Consider the following 20916-nt stretch of genomic DNA (forward strand, 5'->3'; position numbering starts at 1 on the left):
CCACAACTTCATAACCGTCTACTCCTGCTCCAATGAACCGCTCATATTACTTTGTTTTTTTTCAGCCCAAATCAATAAATAAAATACACAGCCAAACATCAAATGTTCCCATTTTACTCCTCCTGCATTAAACAGTAGGCAACATTTCATCTACCACGGTCCACGGAACATCGCAATCTTTTCTCAACCACACTCATACTAATTCTGTGCTCCCCCAGCTTATTAGCAGTTCTAATAAAATGAAAATCTGGGACCATATGCTTAATGCAGAGTCAATAAAACTCCTGTGCTATGGCCTAACTTTTGACACTAGGTCTTAAAAAGACAACTGCTGGAACTATAACCTTTCATCTCACAGAATTGGTTATAGTGCCTGGCATCCCTGGCATCCTCCATTCAGTGCTAAACCATTTTTGAACAATTTAACACTGGGCCCCTGGCCACCCAGAAGCCCTCATTAGAGGTGTGCCTATGGTGGAGATTACACACTTACCTCTAGCCATACCAATTCATACCAGCAATGGGCATTGTGATAGTCTGAAAGTATTCAATTACAGCCACCCATTGCTGTTCCAGCTAATGGTGCCTCATTACTCCAAGCAGCACAGAGTGGATGGACTGCAAGTGACTCTTGTGTAGCATTAAACCATTAAGATTTATTGCTGAATGAAAGGATGGTGCCGTGAGACTCCAGATACAAAAACCATTTCAATGAGATGAAGCAGTTACAGTGACTATAGTGTCCCTCAAGGCACACCTGATCAAGAGAGAAATGTTGTTCGCCATTAGCTGCAATAAATGCTACACTTACCGTATGGCAATATTGCCCCTTCAATTTGTTCTTGATGGATTAAGTCGAAATCAAATACAGTTGGTTTTCACTAAGTCTTAACAAAAAGTCTACAAGAACCAAATATTTTCTTTTGCCTTTAACAAGGTGGACATCTAATTTCTTAATGACCTGTGTTATTGCACATGCATTTGTGATACACGTGTTGCCTTCATCTCTGGGAAAAGGCGCTAACAGAAGCTACACAGAAAAGATACCAGTGCCAAGGTTGACAGTTTTGGACTAGGTATAAACTAATAAAAAAATATAATGCAAGGTTTTAGAATTCATTTTGACATAACATCCAAGTATGTTAAAAACAAACCTGCAAAAGACTGGTCTGCTGCATCTACTGTAGTACAAATACAATGTAACATAACATATATACATCTTTAGATACTTTACAGTCATCAGATTTGAAATCAACAAATCAGATTGAGAGCTCCTTACTTACTTCTCACATGATTCTCGGCACAATAAAGCATATCTGCCGCATGAATGAACTGATAGCCAGTTCCTCTCACACATAACTCGGCTTCTGTATATCCAAGCACTATACTTCCTCTGCAAATGGAACACACAAAAAAAAAAAAACAATTATAATCCATTTTTAAAGTAAAATGTTCCCATTTTACATTAAAGAGGTGGGGAGGTGCATGGAGAGCCAATGATGATTGAGGCCCAAAACAATGATGTAATGAATAATCAGAACATTGGAATTGTACCAAGTTAATTGGAGGCATCGGCAGATACACAATGGTAACATGGTTTGCTGGCAATGTGCACCATCAACGAATTGTATTCATGCTCAGACCCATTTTGGAAAAGATACTTAATAAAAACAAAAAAAGATTAAAAAATAATAATAGGCAGAAATATATAAAATCTATTTGCATCTCACCGAGTAACAGGACAACAACACTTAAACAGTAAAAAAAAAATATTTTTATCATAGTAAGTTTACCACTTGAAAATTTCAGTTTTTTTTTGTTTTTTTTTACACTGTGGAAGCAGACATTTTTAAAATGATTTTAGTAACGATTCCTAATGAAAATAAAGAAATAAAAAGAAAAAAAATGCAGAAAATGTGATTCCAAAACTTGTTGTTTGCACAGGAAACCGTTAAATAACGGCAGTGTGCCAAAAATTAGGTGAAAACCACTTTTTTCATTTTTTTGATAAAAAAAAAAGCTATAAATATTTTAAAAACGGGTATAGGCAATTGCAGATTGTGCAGGAAATAATATATGGCTCTGTGCCAACAATTTGGTGATAACCTCCTATTTCATTTTTATAAAAAAAAAGCTGTAAATATTAAAAAATTATTAAAAATCAGGTATAGACAAGTCTTAAAAAGGTATATGATGGTGAATAGGTTTAACGATGACAGAAATTTTTAAAAAAGGCAAGTTAAGAGGATGAAGAAAACATTAAAATATGGTCCTTACTTTGTATCACATCCGATAGGTGTGAAGTCTAGTTTGTGCTTTGTTCTGAAAATGAAGTTTTTGGTTCGGATCTCCAGGATGGAGGGAGACTGCAGTGGTGTTGCCAGTGCAAAGAGTGCAAGCTGAGGGGGGATTAGAGACCCATCTTTCCCTTTCTTATTCTGTCCATGAAGAAACTTTAGACGGCCTTGAAAATTCATAGCCTGAAGAATGATAATAAAATATGGTTAGAGAACAACCAGAAGTAGTTGATAAACAGCTTATTATTTAAGTATATATGTTTTTTGTCGCAACTAAAGCAAATCTCAATCTGGTTCTGAGAGGTTCTCAAGTATGTCTGACGCTACTCAAAAGATGTCTTGTACTAGCAATCAACAGCGAACATTTCATAGGTCTTCCAAATAGTTCTTCTTGTGAAGTCCTTCATATTAAAGAGACAATCCAGGGTGGAATGAGGACATCCAACTTTGTGAAATCCCCATAGGAAGCAATCCTTTCCTATGGGAAGTGCAAAATGAGCTGGCCGCGCATGTACATTAGCTTCTCCCTCCCCATCGGATGACATAGGAGGAGGCGGAGCGCTGACCCAGCACTAGAATGGGGTATGTGACTAAGGTTTTTTTTTCACTGTTTCATGGATACAGGAATTTATTTTGTGTGTTAGTAATTACACCATTATGATATATTGGTGATAATAGATTTATCAATATTTTGGAGGGAAAAAATGAAACGTAGGTTTTATTAAAAACAAATTAAGATTAAAAAAAAATTTATTCTGCATAACAATACCCGATCTACACTTTACACCTAACTTGTGTGGAATGCTTTTAACTGCATGTTTTGCTTTGCTCTCTAAAAAAAATAAAAAAAAATAATTCTATAGGAGAAATGCAAGTTTATTTCCTCCTAAAATACACATTTGAGAAAATACAAAAACAATTGAAGAAAACTGCCAACATTCACATTTCAGTAAGAAAATTTACATCTATAAAAATAAGTTACATAAAAAAAAATAGAGTTTGAATTATTGTGAACTCAATGTGTATTCAAAGTGAATTTCAAAATTCAAACAGACAAACTAATATGACTGACTTGGAGAAATTAATTTTGTATTCCTGCCAATTGAAAAACTAACTAAAATATATATAACATGTACGCTCCACAAATAAGAGGAAACAAAAGAACCTTCCTATAAAAAAAAATATATATATACACCTTTAATAAAAAAATTCCAGCTAAAACAATGAATAACAATTACCCTAGATATATTTAATAACTCGTAGGTGGGACATATAACACTAAATAAACAATGTATCCAATTCTAACATTGGTTCATAACATATATTTCCCAAACAATTCCTGCCAATTTACTCATTTAGTGAATAACAGTTTAAGTAAGGCCTTTTGTGGTAAACTCCTAAATAAGGGAATAAATATTGTCTTCTGTTTTTACAATCAAATAGGAATCTACTTTTAATACATCATAACACATGTTGAACTAAAGTAGTAACACATATATAAGGAAACTGGAAACCTATACTAACATTGGAAACATATATTCAGAACAGTTTAGCCACTATAAAATAGTTATATTATTTTCTGGTTAAAGTCAAGGACTGGCCACTCAAGGCCTGAATTAGCAAAACAGTAGTCACCTACCAAAAATCCAGAAGAATTATCCAGAAGACATCTTAACCTGCAGACAAAATTCCTTTCCATGAAAGATGAATTCTCTGGAGGTAGTTGCTCTGGTTTGTAACAGGATGTTACCATTGAAAAGTCATCATCTGCAAAGAAAGGGGGGGGAAAAAAAGTTGCACACAATATTGAAATCTCAACATATTTAAGCTTGATCTTCAAAAACTTGACATTTTAATCTTCGCCATAGTATCTTGCTGCTTAGCATTGCGTATGACAATCATACTTCTTTATCAACCATGTTCTGAATTCACAGATCAGCCCTCTCTTTTGCCATGAAGATGCCATATTTATAGCTCTCCCTATCCCAATCCCCCCCCCCCCCCCCCAACATTTCCTAATTATGTTGGGAAGGTGGACTCTTGCCGAGTTATGGAAGAACACTGATCGTCATCCTTGTTCAACATAATATCAGCGATACTAACCTCATGGATGAGCTAAAGGCCAGGGATCACTCCAATTATATTTGAAGGTCTGGTCTCACCCAGCCCATTGAATATAAACTGTGCATACTGATCCAGTTTGCATGAGAGTTCTGTGGGATTGAAGTGCTCGAAACCTTTTTAGTTTTTAAAAATATCTGGCATTTTCTTTATAGCTACTTTCCATATGAGCTACTTAGTCTGGAATACCAGAAGATGGTACACAATAAGCATGACATTTTTTTTTAAGGACTAAGTGCCTTTTCTTCGGTTATTTGCTTCACAGTACAATTACATTTAGTTCAGGTTACCTAATTTAGAGATTAAACCTAAAACGTGACTGTATTTGAATCTATCAAATGTAATTATTTGTACTTTGATGTAAACCTTTAAACTTCTAGAAATGTGTTAAAAATAAAGTAAAATAATACATGCAAAGGAATAAAGTTTGTGAAATGTTACCATTACCACATTTTCATTAATCGGCACATTTTTACTCCTGCAATTTAACAATGACAAATGGTCTAGAACAGTAACAGCGAACACAGTCCTGGAGATTTGTCAACTACCTTTCCCATGATTCTAATAAAAATGTAGCATGTATGTAGCAAATGCATTGCAATTGCCACAATCCACCAACCCACTGCTTCTCATGCAGCAGCAATGCATGCACACAGAGTGTGACATCGGCATACTTTGAACATTCTAACCAAATGTAAAAAGATTCCATGACCTAAACTTTTTCATGCAGTACATGCTAAAGTACTTTGCTAATTTAAAACGGACAGATACATAATGTATAGTGCCCTGTATTTGCCATATTAGAAATGAAAATAAAAAATCTGTTCAGCACATGTAATAGCATTGGTTATAATTCGGCCTGGATACTTACCATGAGATCTCTGGTTGGAATCAGACGGCTGAACTGGATCCAAAGCCCAGTGAAGCTGACGCTGAAATTCAACCCGGTCCTCTGTGTGAATCAGTTCAAATACGCTTTGGTGTATAACATCAGACTAGTTCAAGGAGAAATAAAAATTGTTGTGAAAATCAAATCGATAGGCTAATTTAAAAAGTCTATGCAATGTACATGAAAGTGGAAACCACACCTTTAAATTGCAGGTTAATGATTATCCATTGGTTCTGGGGGAGCCGTGGTCTAGAGATACTACAGTTGGGCAGAAAATCAATCTAGTCCTTGTAACACCATTTTAAATTGATTACCTGACGTATAATTAATTTGCCAGGGTGAATCAACCAAATTTAATGGATTGATAAACTGCAGTGTAACCTCATTGGATTCATCCATTCTCCTGTGAAACCTGTAGTTCACACAAATCGGCTAGTTAGAGCAGTGGTTAAGTCACTGCCTTAAAACTGGGATACCAAGGTTTAAAGTCAGGTCAGACCATGTTTAATCCAAGAGCAAGTCATCTAACAAACTATTGTATATCTGCCTACCTCGAATCCTCAAACTCATTGAGCATGGCCTTCTTCATTTCTAAATATCCTCTATAATTTAAGGTGCTGCAGGATATGTTGGCCCTGTGTAACGGTTATCAACAGGTTGATCAAAGAAACAAACATATCTGTTAATGGTTTGGAGCTGGGGTAGGCAACCTTCAGCATCCCAGTTGTTGTGAACTACATCTCCCTTGATGAATTGCCAGCATTATGGCTGTAAGAGAATTATGGGAGATGTAGTCCAACGCATCTAAAGTGCCAAAGGTTGCCAACACGTTTTAGGGAATGAGTTTACAGCATGTTTGATGGTGCAATACTCAAGGTGGCACCATGAGTTGGAGAACATTCTTTACATGCTGAGTTGTACATTTAGAACCTAGCTTTGGCACAGAATGAAGAAATTGAGCTTATGTTTTCTGTACAGGTATAATTACTTTCTAACTTTTACAGAAGTTTCTATTAAACTCTAAAAGAGAATAGCTAAATACTGTATCACTAAATGTTATAAATAGGGCCAATTTCTATTCTATTTATTTACTATTTACACTGGTTTATATTTGTCACAGCGATCAACAAAACATTTTGTGAACTAAGGCTAAGATAATAGAAAAACTATACATCGCAAGCAGAACATTTATTTAAACGTAAAAAAGAATATGAAGCACAAAAAGGCTTGATTATTGTTTTACAAACAAGAAAGGTGGGTTTTAAGTAACTGGGGATTTTCACAAATAAGTGTTGGTACTGTGGTGTTATATGTAGGGTTTATAATAAGTACTTAATGCCCGTTTACCTTTACTTACTGAGTAATTGCATTAAAAGCAAATGTCCCCCACCCTCCAGCAGATCATAGTCTTCTATAAATTATATATATATATATATATATATATATATATATATATATATATATATATAAATATATATATATAAATATATATATATATATATATATATATAAAAGAAGATCTATTTTTTAATTTATGTAGTAGATCCTACAGTCTGGATGGTTATGCTGAAACTACAGCCATATGCAATACGAATACAGGCTGTTAAATTACTCCTTTTACTGAAGCAGTCTAACAAAATTACAAAACAAAACAAAATAAAAAATCCCTCCTCTGTTTCACTTGGCATCTAAAACCACCATTTGTGCCAGCTGATACTGAGGAAATACCAAAGTAATCAAAGTCATAGTATTTAATTAGAACTTCACACGCAACTTTTTTTTTCAAAGCTTGGACATCGTGCTGGAAAAATAATAGGGCACAGGACATTCTTGAAGGCAAATTAAAGGGAATAAATGAGTTTGTTTAATAACAGTTTAGATACGTTGATGATATGTAAAACTGTGGGCTAAGTCTGAAAGAGTTTTAATGAAGCAGTGCAATTGAAGGGCACTCCAGGCAACAATTCAAGTTTATCTTCATAATTCCAACAGTCTGATGCCCCACTAAAATCTGCCATTTAACTGTGCTATTAAGCATCTATAGGCATCTACATCTAAACTAAAATTGTGTTTTAACAGTCTTCCAAATGTCCTCTTGCTTGGGAGTAGCAAATGGCAAATGAAGGAGAGTTCTATGTATCGGAACTGTATATTGCTCAGATACATACACCATAAATACCAATTAGCTGTGCCAGCAACTTGGATCATTGCTGGTCCGTATTATGATAGACAATATGTTTATTGTGTTTATTGTGTTGTTCCCTTCCTTTACTCCAGTGTTCATTCATATACCAGATCGGTAGATTTGTCTTTTTTTGACATGTTTCCATCTTTATCTAATAAATCAATAGACACTACACACAGGTTCAAATAGGGGGCATTTTTTTTTTTTTTTTTTAAGAGCCCTAGTACTAAATCTTATTTAATGCAATTATAATTGAGCCCAATATGGGTCTGATAACAAGTCTATAATATTAATCTAGCAAATAATAAAAACTGATTTAGATAAATCTATACCTAAATCACAACCTTCCACAAAATAAGATTACTATTTACATCAATTGCAGCGATAAAAAAAAATACATACTTGCTGAAATCCCAAATAATCTTGGATGGTGGAAGAAGAAAAGAAGACGAGGCCATCTGATGCAACAACCAACACAAACCCGTTCAGAGCCTGAAATAGTAAAATAATCAAATTTAAATGTGCAAATGCAGATTTTAAGGCAAGCCCTACTGGTAACACTTTTTTTAAGTTTATGTTCCTGGCAATATTATTTTGCATATTTCTGCTTTCTAACATTATGATCCACCTTACAATTCAATGCACTTTCTACTAGAATTGAATATTTTTCCAATTTGAAAGTCTGGTTAATTAGATTTGCCAGAGCATTCAGATGCACAGAATGATCAAATGTTTTAGTATATAAACCTCTTCAGAATCAAAATGTTTGACATTTACTTGATGCAAATTCACTGACTGATTTTGCAGTCTTCCCCTACCTAATCCACAGCAATCATTTTCTTTGGCCTTCCTTTTCATAACATCCCATTACTATTGAATGCCAACACAAACCTAGCGGCTTCACCTCGTCAGACATACTCTCATAAACAGGATTCCCTGTTTACTGAGGTAGACCGACTACTCCCCTTTAAAACAACTTAACACGTCTATGAAGGTACCACGCTCCTACTGAGCTCAATCTCTCAGCAGAATATGAACAAGAGAACCTCTGAACCATCAACCTATTATTGATCGAGGTATCATCGGGAAAAGGCAAACATTTAACAAGTATGGTCAGAGAACAGCATATCTAAAAATCCCACTACACAATGATATATACCTATATATTTATAGAATAGTACAACAAACAAAATACTACAACAAACTAGTCACTAATTATATGTAAAGCACCACAAAACATTACATGTTATAGTGCATATTCAGGAATACATATAGTTAGCATTACACAAGGTTAAACATATCACATAATATGATAAAGGTTAATATCAGCCTACCAGGCAAACCTAGATTGTGGATTACATGAAGAAGTGGGCACGGACATCAGGAATATTATAAAAAGGTACACCAATCAATCTGCAATTTAAAAACTTAGTCAAGTTAACAGCAAATCACAAACGGCTTATCTATTCTAGTGCTATATGTTTATATCATAATTTGTTGTACGCCGTTGTAGTGCATCATGTAAATTAATATTTCCTCTCTCCTGTCTGAGAAATGTTTACAATGATAGACTGTGAGCCCTGAAGGTGGATTAGATCAATTCTCTTTAAAAGGGACACAATATGCAGGAAATGGTCATCAATTTTTAATGAATTACATATATAATGCATCTAAAATCATGCGAAATACCTTTAATGTTAGTCTATTAAGAAAACTTCACTTTAAACAAACACTCCAGAATGGAATTGTCCCATTTCATTTTAATGTATTGCATATGTATAAACAGCCAATGTAAAAATAACAAAAATTGAAAAAAAGTTCTATTCATACAAGGACACGTGGTTGTAGCTTACCATCTCTCTAAATTATGGATTGAATAGTTTAAAAAGTCTGGCATAGCCAGTCTGAAATAAACAAGGTTTACAAAATAAATACTACAAATAAAAGATTAATTTTACCTTGATACTAAAGTGATGTATAAAAAAAAAAAAACCAAAGGTGTGAGAAACCACGAAGGGAAAGTGCCTACGGATTTCATTGGCATCCATTTACATTGACCGAATTTTAGAACACTGCACCAATTTTCAGAATGTCATGCTTTGCTAATTGACCTCTAATGTATATTATTAATATTACTGTGGACACACAGGAGGGCCCTGCTCAATGAGTTTACATGCTAGAGGGAATGGGGTATAGTGACAAAAAAGGTAAGGTAGGATAGAAAAGTAGGTTGCTAGGATAGTACAAATATAAAATGTTGTTGAGCATGGCTTCAGCAATACTTTAATAGTGTGATTACAAAACACATTAATTTAATCTATGTGGTTAGAGAAAACAGTCAAGCTGGGCACTGCAACGTCTATCATTCTCAGAAGGTAAAAAGCCGTTAAGGTTAAATTTACAGTGCTATAATCCCAAATTTCAAGGACACTGGATTATACTATTCTACCATGCATTGTTATCACATATCACTCATTAGTAGCAGTCAACTGTAAATTTGAATTTTTTTATATATTTAAATGGGATCATGAATGTGATCTATCACGGAAAGAACTGGCAAGTGATTTTGTAGATGTCCTTTTCCCATACGGTTAGAAATGTTATACAAATGTAATAAAATTAAAATAGAGAAAGGAAAATACTAAATAGTGGTCATGGTTTTTTATAGAACATTCTAAGACACTCTACAAAGGAGTTGAAAACCGTAAAATCAATGCATTTAAAGAACAGTTTTACAAAACTGATTTTGGTGACTCTGCAGGAACAAAGTATCATTTGCTTGATAAACAAAAAGTAGAAAAAAACGGCTTCTTTGTGATAAGTTACAAAATCTACCTACGGTAACTAAACGTATCTGCATTTACAATCAACATGGCCTTGTTGATAACAAAACATGTATAAATTGGCAGGATGTCTAAATGTTCAGATTAACTTCCAGTAAGAGGCTTCAACAGAAGCCAAAATATGCCGAGCAGTTTAACTATTCCATTTCAGTTAGACAAAAATATACTGTAACACAGCATAGTTACTTTAAACTGTTTCCAAACATGGGAAACAATTTTAAAACACTGAAAAAAATGTTTTTACAAAAATGTTTCTACTAATCAATAGACATCCGGAGAAAAGTTTATTCTCACTTAAATTGAGATTCCAGTAAAAAATGATCCATGTCTAAATAATATACGTAAAGCTGAATTTTTACATATGAAAACATAACATATATAAGGAGAGGTTTCTAATAAATGTTTTGGGTATTTCACAAATTTCTAAAAATGATCATGAACATAAAAACATAAGCTAGAGTATACACTATGACATTGCTAGATGAGGTGAAAACTAGGAAGAAGTCACCTTCATATATAGGAGATTATATCTCAGACATATATCATAACTTCTAGAACATCAAGAAAGTATAAAGAAGTAGGTACTGCTCAAGAATTGATAGTTGCAAATTACTTGGATGCAAGTCGAGTCTGCCTATACTAGCAGATCACTGCATTGTTATTATATTTATTAGGGATCGACCGATTATCGGTTTTGCCGATATAATCAACCAATATTCATATTTTTTTGTAAGTATTGGTATTGGCCGATAATCTCCGGCAATACCGATAATGAATGAGTGGGCCAGCGCATCCATAAGGCGGCACAAGCAGCCACCTTACGGCGCACCGGCACAGGGGGGCGCTAGATTGGGTGACTGGCAGGGGGTGGGTGCACAGTGAGATTGAGTGCCAGTCACTCAATCTTACTGACAGCCGCAAGAGGCGCAAGAAGAAGCTGGACGTCCATAGCAAAGCATTGAGTAATAGGATCTGACGTCGGCAGGGGGTGGAGATTTCCCTAGCACAGAGGGAACCCAGCGCTGGAGACAGGTAAGTGGCTGAAGGGGTTTTAACCCCTTCAGCCCAGCGGGAGGGGAGCCCTGAGGGTGGGGGGTACCTATTGACCCTATAGTGCCAGGAAAACTGGGTTATGTGTTTAAAAGCATAGTAGGATAAATATATTATAAACACGCAGGACTGAAACATCAACCTGTGTAAGTATATGGATTAATAGTTGTCCTGCAATTAAAAAGACCAGCGAGTATGCTCTTTTTTGGATAGGTACATACACACACCCACCATAATTATTACCCAATTACTTAATTATCTCACTCTTACAGTTCCAACCAGTTTCAATCATTCACAATTTATCTGCTGTGCATGGTTCTATTAGTTTTAATTTCCAATTGTCTTTTTTTTTTATTTTTTTATTTATGTGATACATTTAGGAAAAAGGTTTCTCACCAATACACACACAAGCTACCTCCCTCCCAATTTAAATTCTTCCAATGTTGGGAGGTATGCTAAGTGATCCACATTCAGAACTTCTTCAATTTCTCTTCCTTAGATATCTCCAATTAGTCTATGAGACCACGTAAATCATGTCCCAAATGAAAAAAGACCGCTTCTTTTGGTACATCTGTTTACTATAATAATGCTTACTGCACATTTTAGGCTAAATTTTAGGCTAAATCAAGCTCTATTTTCTTTTTTTTATAATTTGAATAAAATGTTCCAGGCATATTATTTATTTAGGAAACATTGTGCACTAAAAATGTTATTGTTTTCCAACAAAGCCTTATTATAACTGTGATCATATTAAAATATAAAAACAAAACAAACAAAAAAAAAAAACTCAAAAAACAGACTCTATTAAATGTACATCGAGATTAGCCAATATAAAACGCTGCCAAAATCTACTTTAAAAGAAACTGAAGTTGCCCCTTTAATGAGATACAGACAAGAAAGAGCAAAAGCTCTTGCTACAGACAACCTAAAGGCCAGCAATTAAACTAATGACAATTTTTCTTCCATAATGAGAAATTAAACATTTATAGATCACTGCTTTTACTCAACACTTACTTTTATGAGATATATATTGACAAAGCAACTAACTCTGCACATAAAATAAACATGGAAAAACTGTGCTGTGCATACAAAATAATGGTGTGTGATCTTTCAGGATTGTGTACTAGCAAAAAGGAAGAAAAAAATAAAAATAAAAACAGTAATTGAGCAAATAATCTGCACTGCTAGATCAAGAATACACACGTGTGTTTTCAAAATAGCGTTGTAATGCCTGTTTTTTATTAACGTTTCACTTATCCTGCATAAATAAAAAATAAAAAATAAACAAAAAGACTTCCCTAGAAATAACAAGAAACCATTGCTATTAATATTGGGGTCCATAAAGGCTTCAGTTGTCATTAGACATATCATAATGTGCCCAACTGGTACACATCATTTAGATCAGCTATAGGCCTCTCTCATTTTGGTGACTGATCATCAGTAGCAGTCACAAAAAGTGCAGGGGTCATATGAGATGTGCAGGCTGCATCATTCCCCAAGTATTAAGAAGCAAACTAGGACCACAGGAACGGTCGCTATCCTTCAAAGCAACACACAACTTGGAGGTAAGAGGGGACCTGAAAATGCTCCAGTTAAGATTCATAATGTCATAGTTTGTAAATCTCCCACAAGATGTCCCATTATTCAACTTCTTGTCTTTTAAAACTTTGGCAACTTTATAAAAGAATATCACAAAGGAAAGTTATTAGATTTTGTTTTTATTCTTGCATTGATAGAGTGAGAGAGAAAAACTAAATATTATATTTTGTTCTATTATGCAAATTGCCATGTAGGTACATTTAATCTGTTCTGGTAAAAGTGACAATTGTAGATATATATATATATATATATAATTTTTTTTTTTATGCCAGACCCTAAAGAAAATAATAGACATCCAATGTCTGCATTTTATTCTAAGTGGAGCAGAATCATTTATCATCATCACTCTTAGAAATATATCTTTCTCTCTGCAGACATTATTACTATGTTCCCTCAGGATAGGCAAAAAGGTGCTAACTGGAAAACCAAACTACTCTCAAACTAGCCTAAAGGGTAGCATTCCTCTTCCGTTCAATCTAGTTCCCACCTGTCACAATGTTTCTTCTGCTACTAAAAATCTTAAAACAATATTAAAATTGATTACGGAATAAAAAAAAAAAAAAAAAACACAAGACAACAAACTTTAGAGGATATTCGCAAATCCCTTTGCTGTCCTATAAAGGGAGGGCTTTAGCAACGTTAGGGCAGCATAAAAACCATAGCAATTAGGCCCTCCCTGCAGCCAGTATACGTGTCCCTCCTTGCCAAAAATGATCAGGATGGCTGCCTGACAGCACGATCACATGATTTTTGATCAGGTCTGTGACTACTAAAAAAAAAACAGACTGCCCACACCCCATTTTGAATACCCTGGGTTGCCTACATCTGCAAATGGTATGCCATGATGGGGTTAATTCACATTCCTGGGCTGCCATAAGGTCTCAAAGGCATCATAGGCCCAACAAACCAATCTGGCAGATTTTGTGTGTAAAAACTGAAATGGGCAAGTTGTTTATTTGACCCTGTAACTTTCCAAAACGCTATGAAAGCTGTACATGGGGCCAGGGAGGAGGGAAGAGAGGGGGGGGAGGAGGGGATTCATTGTTGTACATATGCAAATGTGTTTCATTTCAGTGAAAGCCAGCAGTAGTTTGATGCAGTTAAAATGCCATAAGGAAAACAGCATTCTCAATAATTTCTCACACTTTTTTATTTTATTCATATTAAATTGTGTTCCATATATAAAAATTTGATGTGAAACGAAAGCCCTGTTCCTCCTGAACAAAATAATATACAAGTGTGGGAACACTTAATATGGAAGAGGTCAGTTATGGTTAAACAGACATCTAGTTTAAATTCTAGGTTTTGTTTTGGTTCGGAACTTTTGGACAATTGTCTCCAGCTTAAGGGGCTAAAGTGTTTTAATTAAATGTTTTATTAATCACTGAAGGAGAGAGTCACATAATAAGACCATACATGTTGCCACTTATAGATAATAACAAAAAGAAATTAAAAGGTCAGAGCGGGGAAGAGACATTGAGGGAAGATTTCACTGAGTTCAGTTAAGAATAGGCAGGAAAAAGAAAAGAACAGAATACACCAGGATATGTGCCAAACATTGAACCTCTGCAAAATGCCAGCATGGCAACAAGCACATTTGCAGGGAGTTACCAGGGAGAAAACGGAAAAACAAAAAGGTACAAGCACATATTAACCCCTTAAGGACCAAACTTCTCTAATAAAAGGGAATCATGACATGTCACACATGTCATGGGTCCTTAACAGGGGTCAAGTCCTGGGGAAAAAAGTGTGGGAACTCCCCCCCATCAAAATAAACCCCACTCGTATGCATATATAAACGCGTGCACACACATACACTCACAGACACACACATGCACTCAGACACTCACAGACGCACACACATACTCAGACACTCACACAGTGGTGTATTTTAATTTTGTGCTGCCCTAGGCATGACTATACCTGAGCACCCCCTAATCTAAATTTACCACCCCTTCCTGTCAAGGGCGCACTGCTTCCTGATTAGGAACCCACCCCTTCCTCTTAGACTCCACCTTTTCCTGCTCCTTTTAAAGAAATACTATAGTGCCAGGAAAACAAAGCTGTTTTCCTGGCACTATAATTCCCTGTAGTGCCCCCTCCTCCCTCATGTCCTCCCCTCCCCCACTCGACACTGATGGGGTTAAAATCCTATGGGTATTTAGCAGATGCTGGATGTCCTCATGCACAGGGTCCTCATGCACGACTTTTGGTCACCTAACCACCCAAAAGTCCCTCTAGTGGCTGTCTGATAGACAGCCACTAGAGGTGGAGTTACCCCTCAAGGTAATTATTGCAGTTTCTGAGAAACCGTAATAATTACACTTGCAGGTTTAAGTGGACTGGGACACTGCACCCAGACCACTTCAATGAGCTGAAGTTGTCTGGGTGCCTATAGTGTCCCTCTAAGCACACTCTCTGACAGACACCCACACTGGCAGATACACACTGACAGTAACACACACACTCAGTGACAAACACACAGACGTCACTGATTTGACACACACACACACATTCACTGACACACACTCATTCATTGACAGAGAGACACACACAAACACACTGACAGACACAGGCAATCAGGTGGCCCCCCCATGACAGGGGGAACACAGGGCATTTGGGGGCGGCATTTTTGCCGCCCCCTGAGTGCCTGCAGGGGGAACATCGTTCCTGCTGTGAAAAAAGTGCAGGAACGCTGTTCCCACGCGTTCCTGCAGGACTCGAGCCCTGGTCCTTAAGGGGTTAAACAATCAGTACGGTAAATTAATGTATACATGCTTTAAATTAACTTGCAGAATAATGTTAATATAAGCAATGCCAGAACAGGTACTAGAGATACAGCAGTAAGCATCCACGGAACACACTAAGATACCAAACAACAGCATTTCATCTGGTAAGCCGTCTTTATCAAGCCTTGCTTTTTTTTTGATCGCTGAGAAGGAAGGCTGAACCATTCGGACACTGCATTCCTAACCAGCATCATTGGAAGTTCATGGTAATGTTCTGAGCATGCTATCTAGGTAGTAACATTTCGTAAAGTTAAGAGTCTTAATTATAAGCTTAAAGAGGTATACATACAGTCGTATACACACAAAACAGTGTTTGGCATTGCACCCTTGCTGCTATATTGTAATTTGAGTGCTATTCAAACTCTAAATAGAAACATAGAATGTGACGGCAGTTAAGAACCATTCGGCCCATCTAGTCTGCCCAATTTTCTAAAATACTTTCATTAGTCTCATATCTAAGATAGCCTTATGTCTATCCCACGCATGCTTAAACTCCTTCACTGTATTAACATCTACCACTTCAGCTGGAAGGCTATTCCATGCATCCACTACCCTATAAGTAAAGTAATGCTTCCTGATATTTTAAAACCTTTGCCCCTCTAATTTAAGACTATGTCCTCTTGTTGTGGTAGTTTTTCTTCTTTTAAATATAGTCTCCTCCTTTACTGTGTTGATTCCCTTTATGTATTTAAATGTTTCTATCATATCCCCCCATCTCGTCTTTCCACCAAGCTATACATGTTAAGATCCTTTAACCTTTCCTGTAAGTTTTATCCTGCAATCCATGAACCAGTTTAGTAGGCCTTCTCTGAACTCTCTCTAAGGTATTAATATCCTTCTGAAGATACGGTCTCAAGTACTGCGTACAATACTCCAAGTTAGGTCTCACCAGTGTTCTGTACAATGGCATGAGCACTTCCCTCTTTCTACTGCTAATACCTCTCCCAATACAACCAAGCATGCTGCTGGCATTTCCTGCTGCTCTATTACATTGTCTACCTACCTTTAAGTCATCTTAAATAATTACCCCTAAATCCCTTTCCTCAGATGTTGAGGTTAGGACTCTATCAAATATTCTGTACTGTGCCCTTGGGTTTTTACATCCAAGATGCATTATCTTGCACTTATCCACATTAAATGTCAGTTGCCACAACTCTGACCATTTTTCTAGTTTACCTAAATCATTAGCCATTTGGCTTATTCCTCCTGGAACATCAACCCTGTTACATATCTTAGTATCATCAGCAAAAAGACATACATTACCATCAAGACCTTCTGCAATATCACTAATAAAAACATTAAAGAGAATGGGTCCAAGTTCAGATCCCTGCTTCGAATATACTCCATTGACTACAACCCTCTGTTGCCTGTCACTCAGCCACTGCCTTACCCATTCAACAATATTGGAATTCAAACTTAAATATTGCAGTTTATTGATAAGACTTCTATGTGCAACAGTGTCAAAAGCCTTACTGAAATCTAGGTAAGCAATGTCTACTGCACTACCCTGATCTATTGGAGTAATGAAAGAACTTGAAGGCGTGTGTATATCTATCTATATCTATATCTATAGGCTAGATACACACAGTGTGATTGTGGAGGGCGAAAAACTTAGAAATATCTATCGTAGCTCAGGGGCCACATATTACTATTTCGTTCTCAGCTGCGGACTTTGACCCCCATTCACTTATTAATGTGCATAGGAAACATAACGGTATTTATGACACCGTACGGTATACAAGGGGGAGAAGGGGGAGGATCAATTTTGATCCTGATCCAGAACATACAGTGCACTTTGATATAGATAAAAGAAACTCGCTGGTTCCTACATTTGAAAATAATTTTCCTGCCCGGATGTAAACTGCCCTTGGAATATAGTTTAGGATTTGGCAAAGAATGTTTAGTAATCTGCTAATGTATGGAAAACAAGGTTTAAAACCAGCATAACATTTGGTGACAGTGTTCTATAATTAATACATTTAAAGAATTGTAGCTTTACAAATCTTTGCTGTTATTTAAAACTGCAGTCCCACTAAACCACCCCCCACCCCAAAAAAAAAAACAACAACAAAAAAAAAACTTTAACTTTTTGCACGTTAAGCAAAGCTGTATTAGTCACGTATTATTTTTAAACACTAAAGAACATAAAAAAAAAAAAAAAAAAATGCTGCCCATCAGCCAAAGCCTTTCAATCAATGTCTCCTTCCCAGTCTCAGTTTCCTATCATAATTAATCTGGTCCACCACTTTAAGTGGACGCCCACTGTAATTAAATGTCTACAGCTACTTTAGCCACAACCATTGTTCCTCATTAAAATATCTGTACTGTAGAGTTCAGTGACTGATGAATCGTCATAGGCAGTTCCTTTTCAAATACATCATTTATTCAAATGTCTGCCATTATTGCGAAATATTTAGTAATTATAATAGCTCCACTGTTAAGCGGCAGGCCATGCAAGTTCACAAAACAGAACCAAGTAACACTAACTAGGCAGGCAGCATTAAAATCATTTAGAAATTCTTTGCAAGCAAAGGCAAATTGCCTTATGAGGAACAAATGTACTTTTCAAGCCACACGAAATTAATCTTAATAGCTTAGGAGCAACAGCAAACTCACTTAGTGTGCAGTCATGTGCTTGTTGGTGAGGTGCAATGCTGTCCACCACTAGAGCTTTGGAATGTGTACTCTGGACTGATAACTCACACTTCATCAACTGACTGTCAGACTAATGTGGTTTTGCAAATATAAAGACAAGGTTACTTATTTAGCTGCATAGTGCCAACTGTAAAATTTGGTGAAGAAGTGACAAACTGAGGCTGTTCTTTATTTGCATGGCTGTGCAGTCGTAAGTAACTCCAACATCAAATAGTCTTAAATAGTATTTTAAGGGGGAATGAAATGCAAAAAAATCCCATTGAGCACACATAGCACTATCTAAACATGTTAAAATAAAAAAAAAAATCATGAAAAGGATAAGTTAATGTGGTTTATTTTGAAACGAACAGGTGGTGTACACTGATTGACAGTAGAACATACACATAACCCTATCACAGCTCTATTAAATAAACAGAGGCACATCCCATAAGTATAAAACAAAAAGATTACTCAGCACAGGAACATCTATTTTCAAAAATACAAAAAACAAAACAAAAACTACGGTACATACGGTATGTATAAAATTTACTAATTTAAACACGCTAATGCACTTTAATGACTACCGTAATTAACCCTGAATTAATTATTTTTTTCCAAATACACTAAAAATAAAAAAAAGTTTACCATTCATTAAAACTGACAGATAAAGAAAATTCTCCTATATCCCGAGGTTGTATGAAATGTTACAAATGCTAGATTACATAACTGCCACTAACAGATGTTGATGTTAAGTGGTTATTTTCAACATTGGGAAACTTAAAATCATATTTGAGGACATCTATGCAGGAGCATTTCATAATGGGAATTATATCTCCAAGAACATTTTTTTTTCTAAATTTAGATTTTTTTTTTTAAATGTTTAATTAAAAAAAAAAAATGCATGTTTAGATTCAGTCTAGTGTCCAACTTGCTCTTAATAGGACTTTTATTGCCACAACCAATACCGAATTTTCATTACTGCAATTTCAAGTTTTTTCCCTAAATAAAGGAAAAATGAAACCAATAAAGTTAAAAGAACACAAACATGTATTCCTGACCCTATAGTGTCCTCCCATGCCCCCCTGCAGAGCCAAACATCACCCCTGAAAACCCCTTCAGTCACTTACGTGAGGCAGCGGCGATGTCCCTTGCCGCTGTCTCCTCCTCCGCGACGCTCCTCTCCATTGCATCGGCCGGTGGGCGAGACTGATCCCGCCCACCGACCGAGGAGACCTAATGCGCATGTGCGGCAATGCCGTGCATGCGCATTAGGTCTCCCCATAGGAAAGCATTGAAAATTAATTTCAATGCTTTCCTATGGGGATTTGAGTGACGCTGGAGGTCCTCACACAGCGTGAGGACGTCCAGCGATGCTCTAGCACAGGTTAACTGTGCTAGGAACCTGGAAGTGCCCTCTAGTGGCTGTGTAGTAGACAGCCACTAGAGGTGGAGTTAACCCTGCAAGGTAATTATTGCAGTTTATAAAAAACTGCAATAATTACACTTGCAGGGTTAAGGGTAGTGGGAGTTGGCACCCAGACCACTCCAATGGGAAGAAGTGGTCTGGGTGCCTGGAGTGTCCCTTTAAGGGTGCACATGCATACAGCTTGCACTACTGACCGAACCCATCAAATGTAAATATATTGGATACATAATGAAAAAAACAAAATTCGATGGACTGCATCCACTTGATTGCTGAAGTGGACTAAATGCATAAAATTACAAAAACAAAACAAAACTGTAAAATTAACAATTACAAGCCTTTGTGGCACTGCAAATAATGCACTTTCTTAGGGAAGATTAAAGGTTAAATTAGAGATGCTTTATGTTCATGCACTAAACCAATATTTTTACAGCTAAATAGATGGAAAAAGGGCATCTAAAAATAGCTTTTCTGAAACACTTACATTTAAAGGTCAAATTACCATACTGTATAAAATCGTAAGTTTTGAAAAGCAAAAAAAAAAAAAAAACAACATCTGTAAAGTACTTTGATATCTCCTTATAAATAATCATATACACTGATTGTTCTCTGATTGGTGTAGAACAACAGCTGACCGTAGGTACACTGGTCAGCGAGGTTAATCATCACCGCACTAGTGATCACATGTCGTTTTCTAAATGTTCCATTTTATTCAAAATGCAACTTTATTATGTCATCCAAGTGTCACTGGTTAATATAGTATTGAGAAGTGTGCATGGATTGCTTTGAAGTCTGCATTAAAGTTGCACGTGCATTTATGGCCCCTATTTTCTAATCAGAAGAAAAGAATGTTGTCACCTTCGGAAACCAAGCCTTGATTTTATTATTATTATTTTATTATTTATACAGCGTCAGCAAATTACGTAGCGCTGTACAATTAGAAAATAAACTTGCAGTGAAGGCTTCCAAAACATACTGTATTATTTGTTTCTGTGTGTCAAACTAAAGTTTATATTAATATATCCTTTACTCAGCAAATTCAGAACTGCGTAATTTGTTGGCGCTATAAAAATAAATTATAATCTT

At 36.0% G+C, this 20916-nt stretch overlaps 1 protein-coding gene across 1 annotated transcript in view; it reads right to left on the bottom strand.

Annotated features, from left to right (window-relative positions):
• The window catches only part of AHR (aryl hydrocarbon receptor), a 114846-nt gene that overhangs the window by 8741 nt on the left and 85189 nt on the right, over positions 1-20916 (bottom strand). Inside the window, exons 4-8 of the mRNA XM_063452397.1 lie at positions 7895-7984; positions 5290-5413; positions 3937-4064; positions 2278-2480; positions 1284-1393 (exon numbers count right to left, since the gene is read on the bottom strand). Of these exons, the coding sequence (XP_063308467.1) occupies positions 1284-1393; positions 2278-2480; positions 3937-4064; positions 5290-5413; positions 7895-7984 (655 nt within the window). The remainder of the gene's footprint in view (positions 1-1283; positions 1394-2277; positions 2481-3936; positions 4065-5289; positions 5414-7894; positions 7985-20916) is intronic.

Source organism: Pelobates fuscus, chromosome 4 (genome assembly GCF_036172605.1).
Source record: "Pelobates fuscus isolate aPelFus1 chromosome 4, aPelFus1.pri, whole genome shotgun sequence".
NCBI classification, from domain to species: domain Eukaryota; kingdom Metazoa; phylum Chordata; class Amphibia; order Anura; family Pelobatidae; genus Pelobates; species Pelobates fuscus.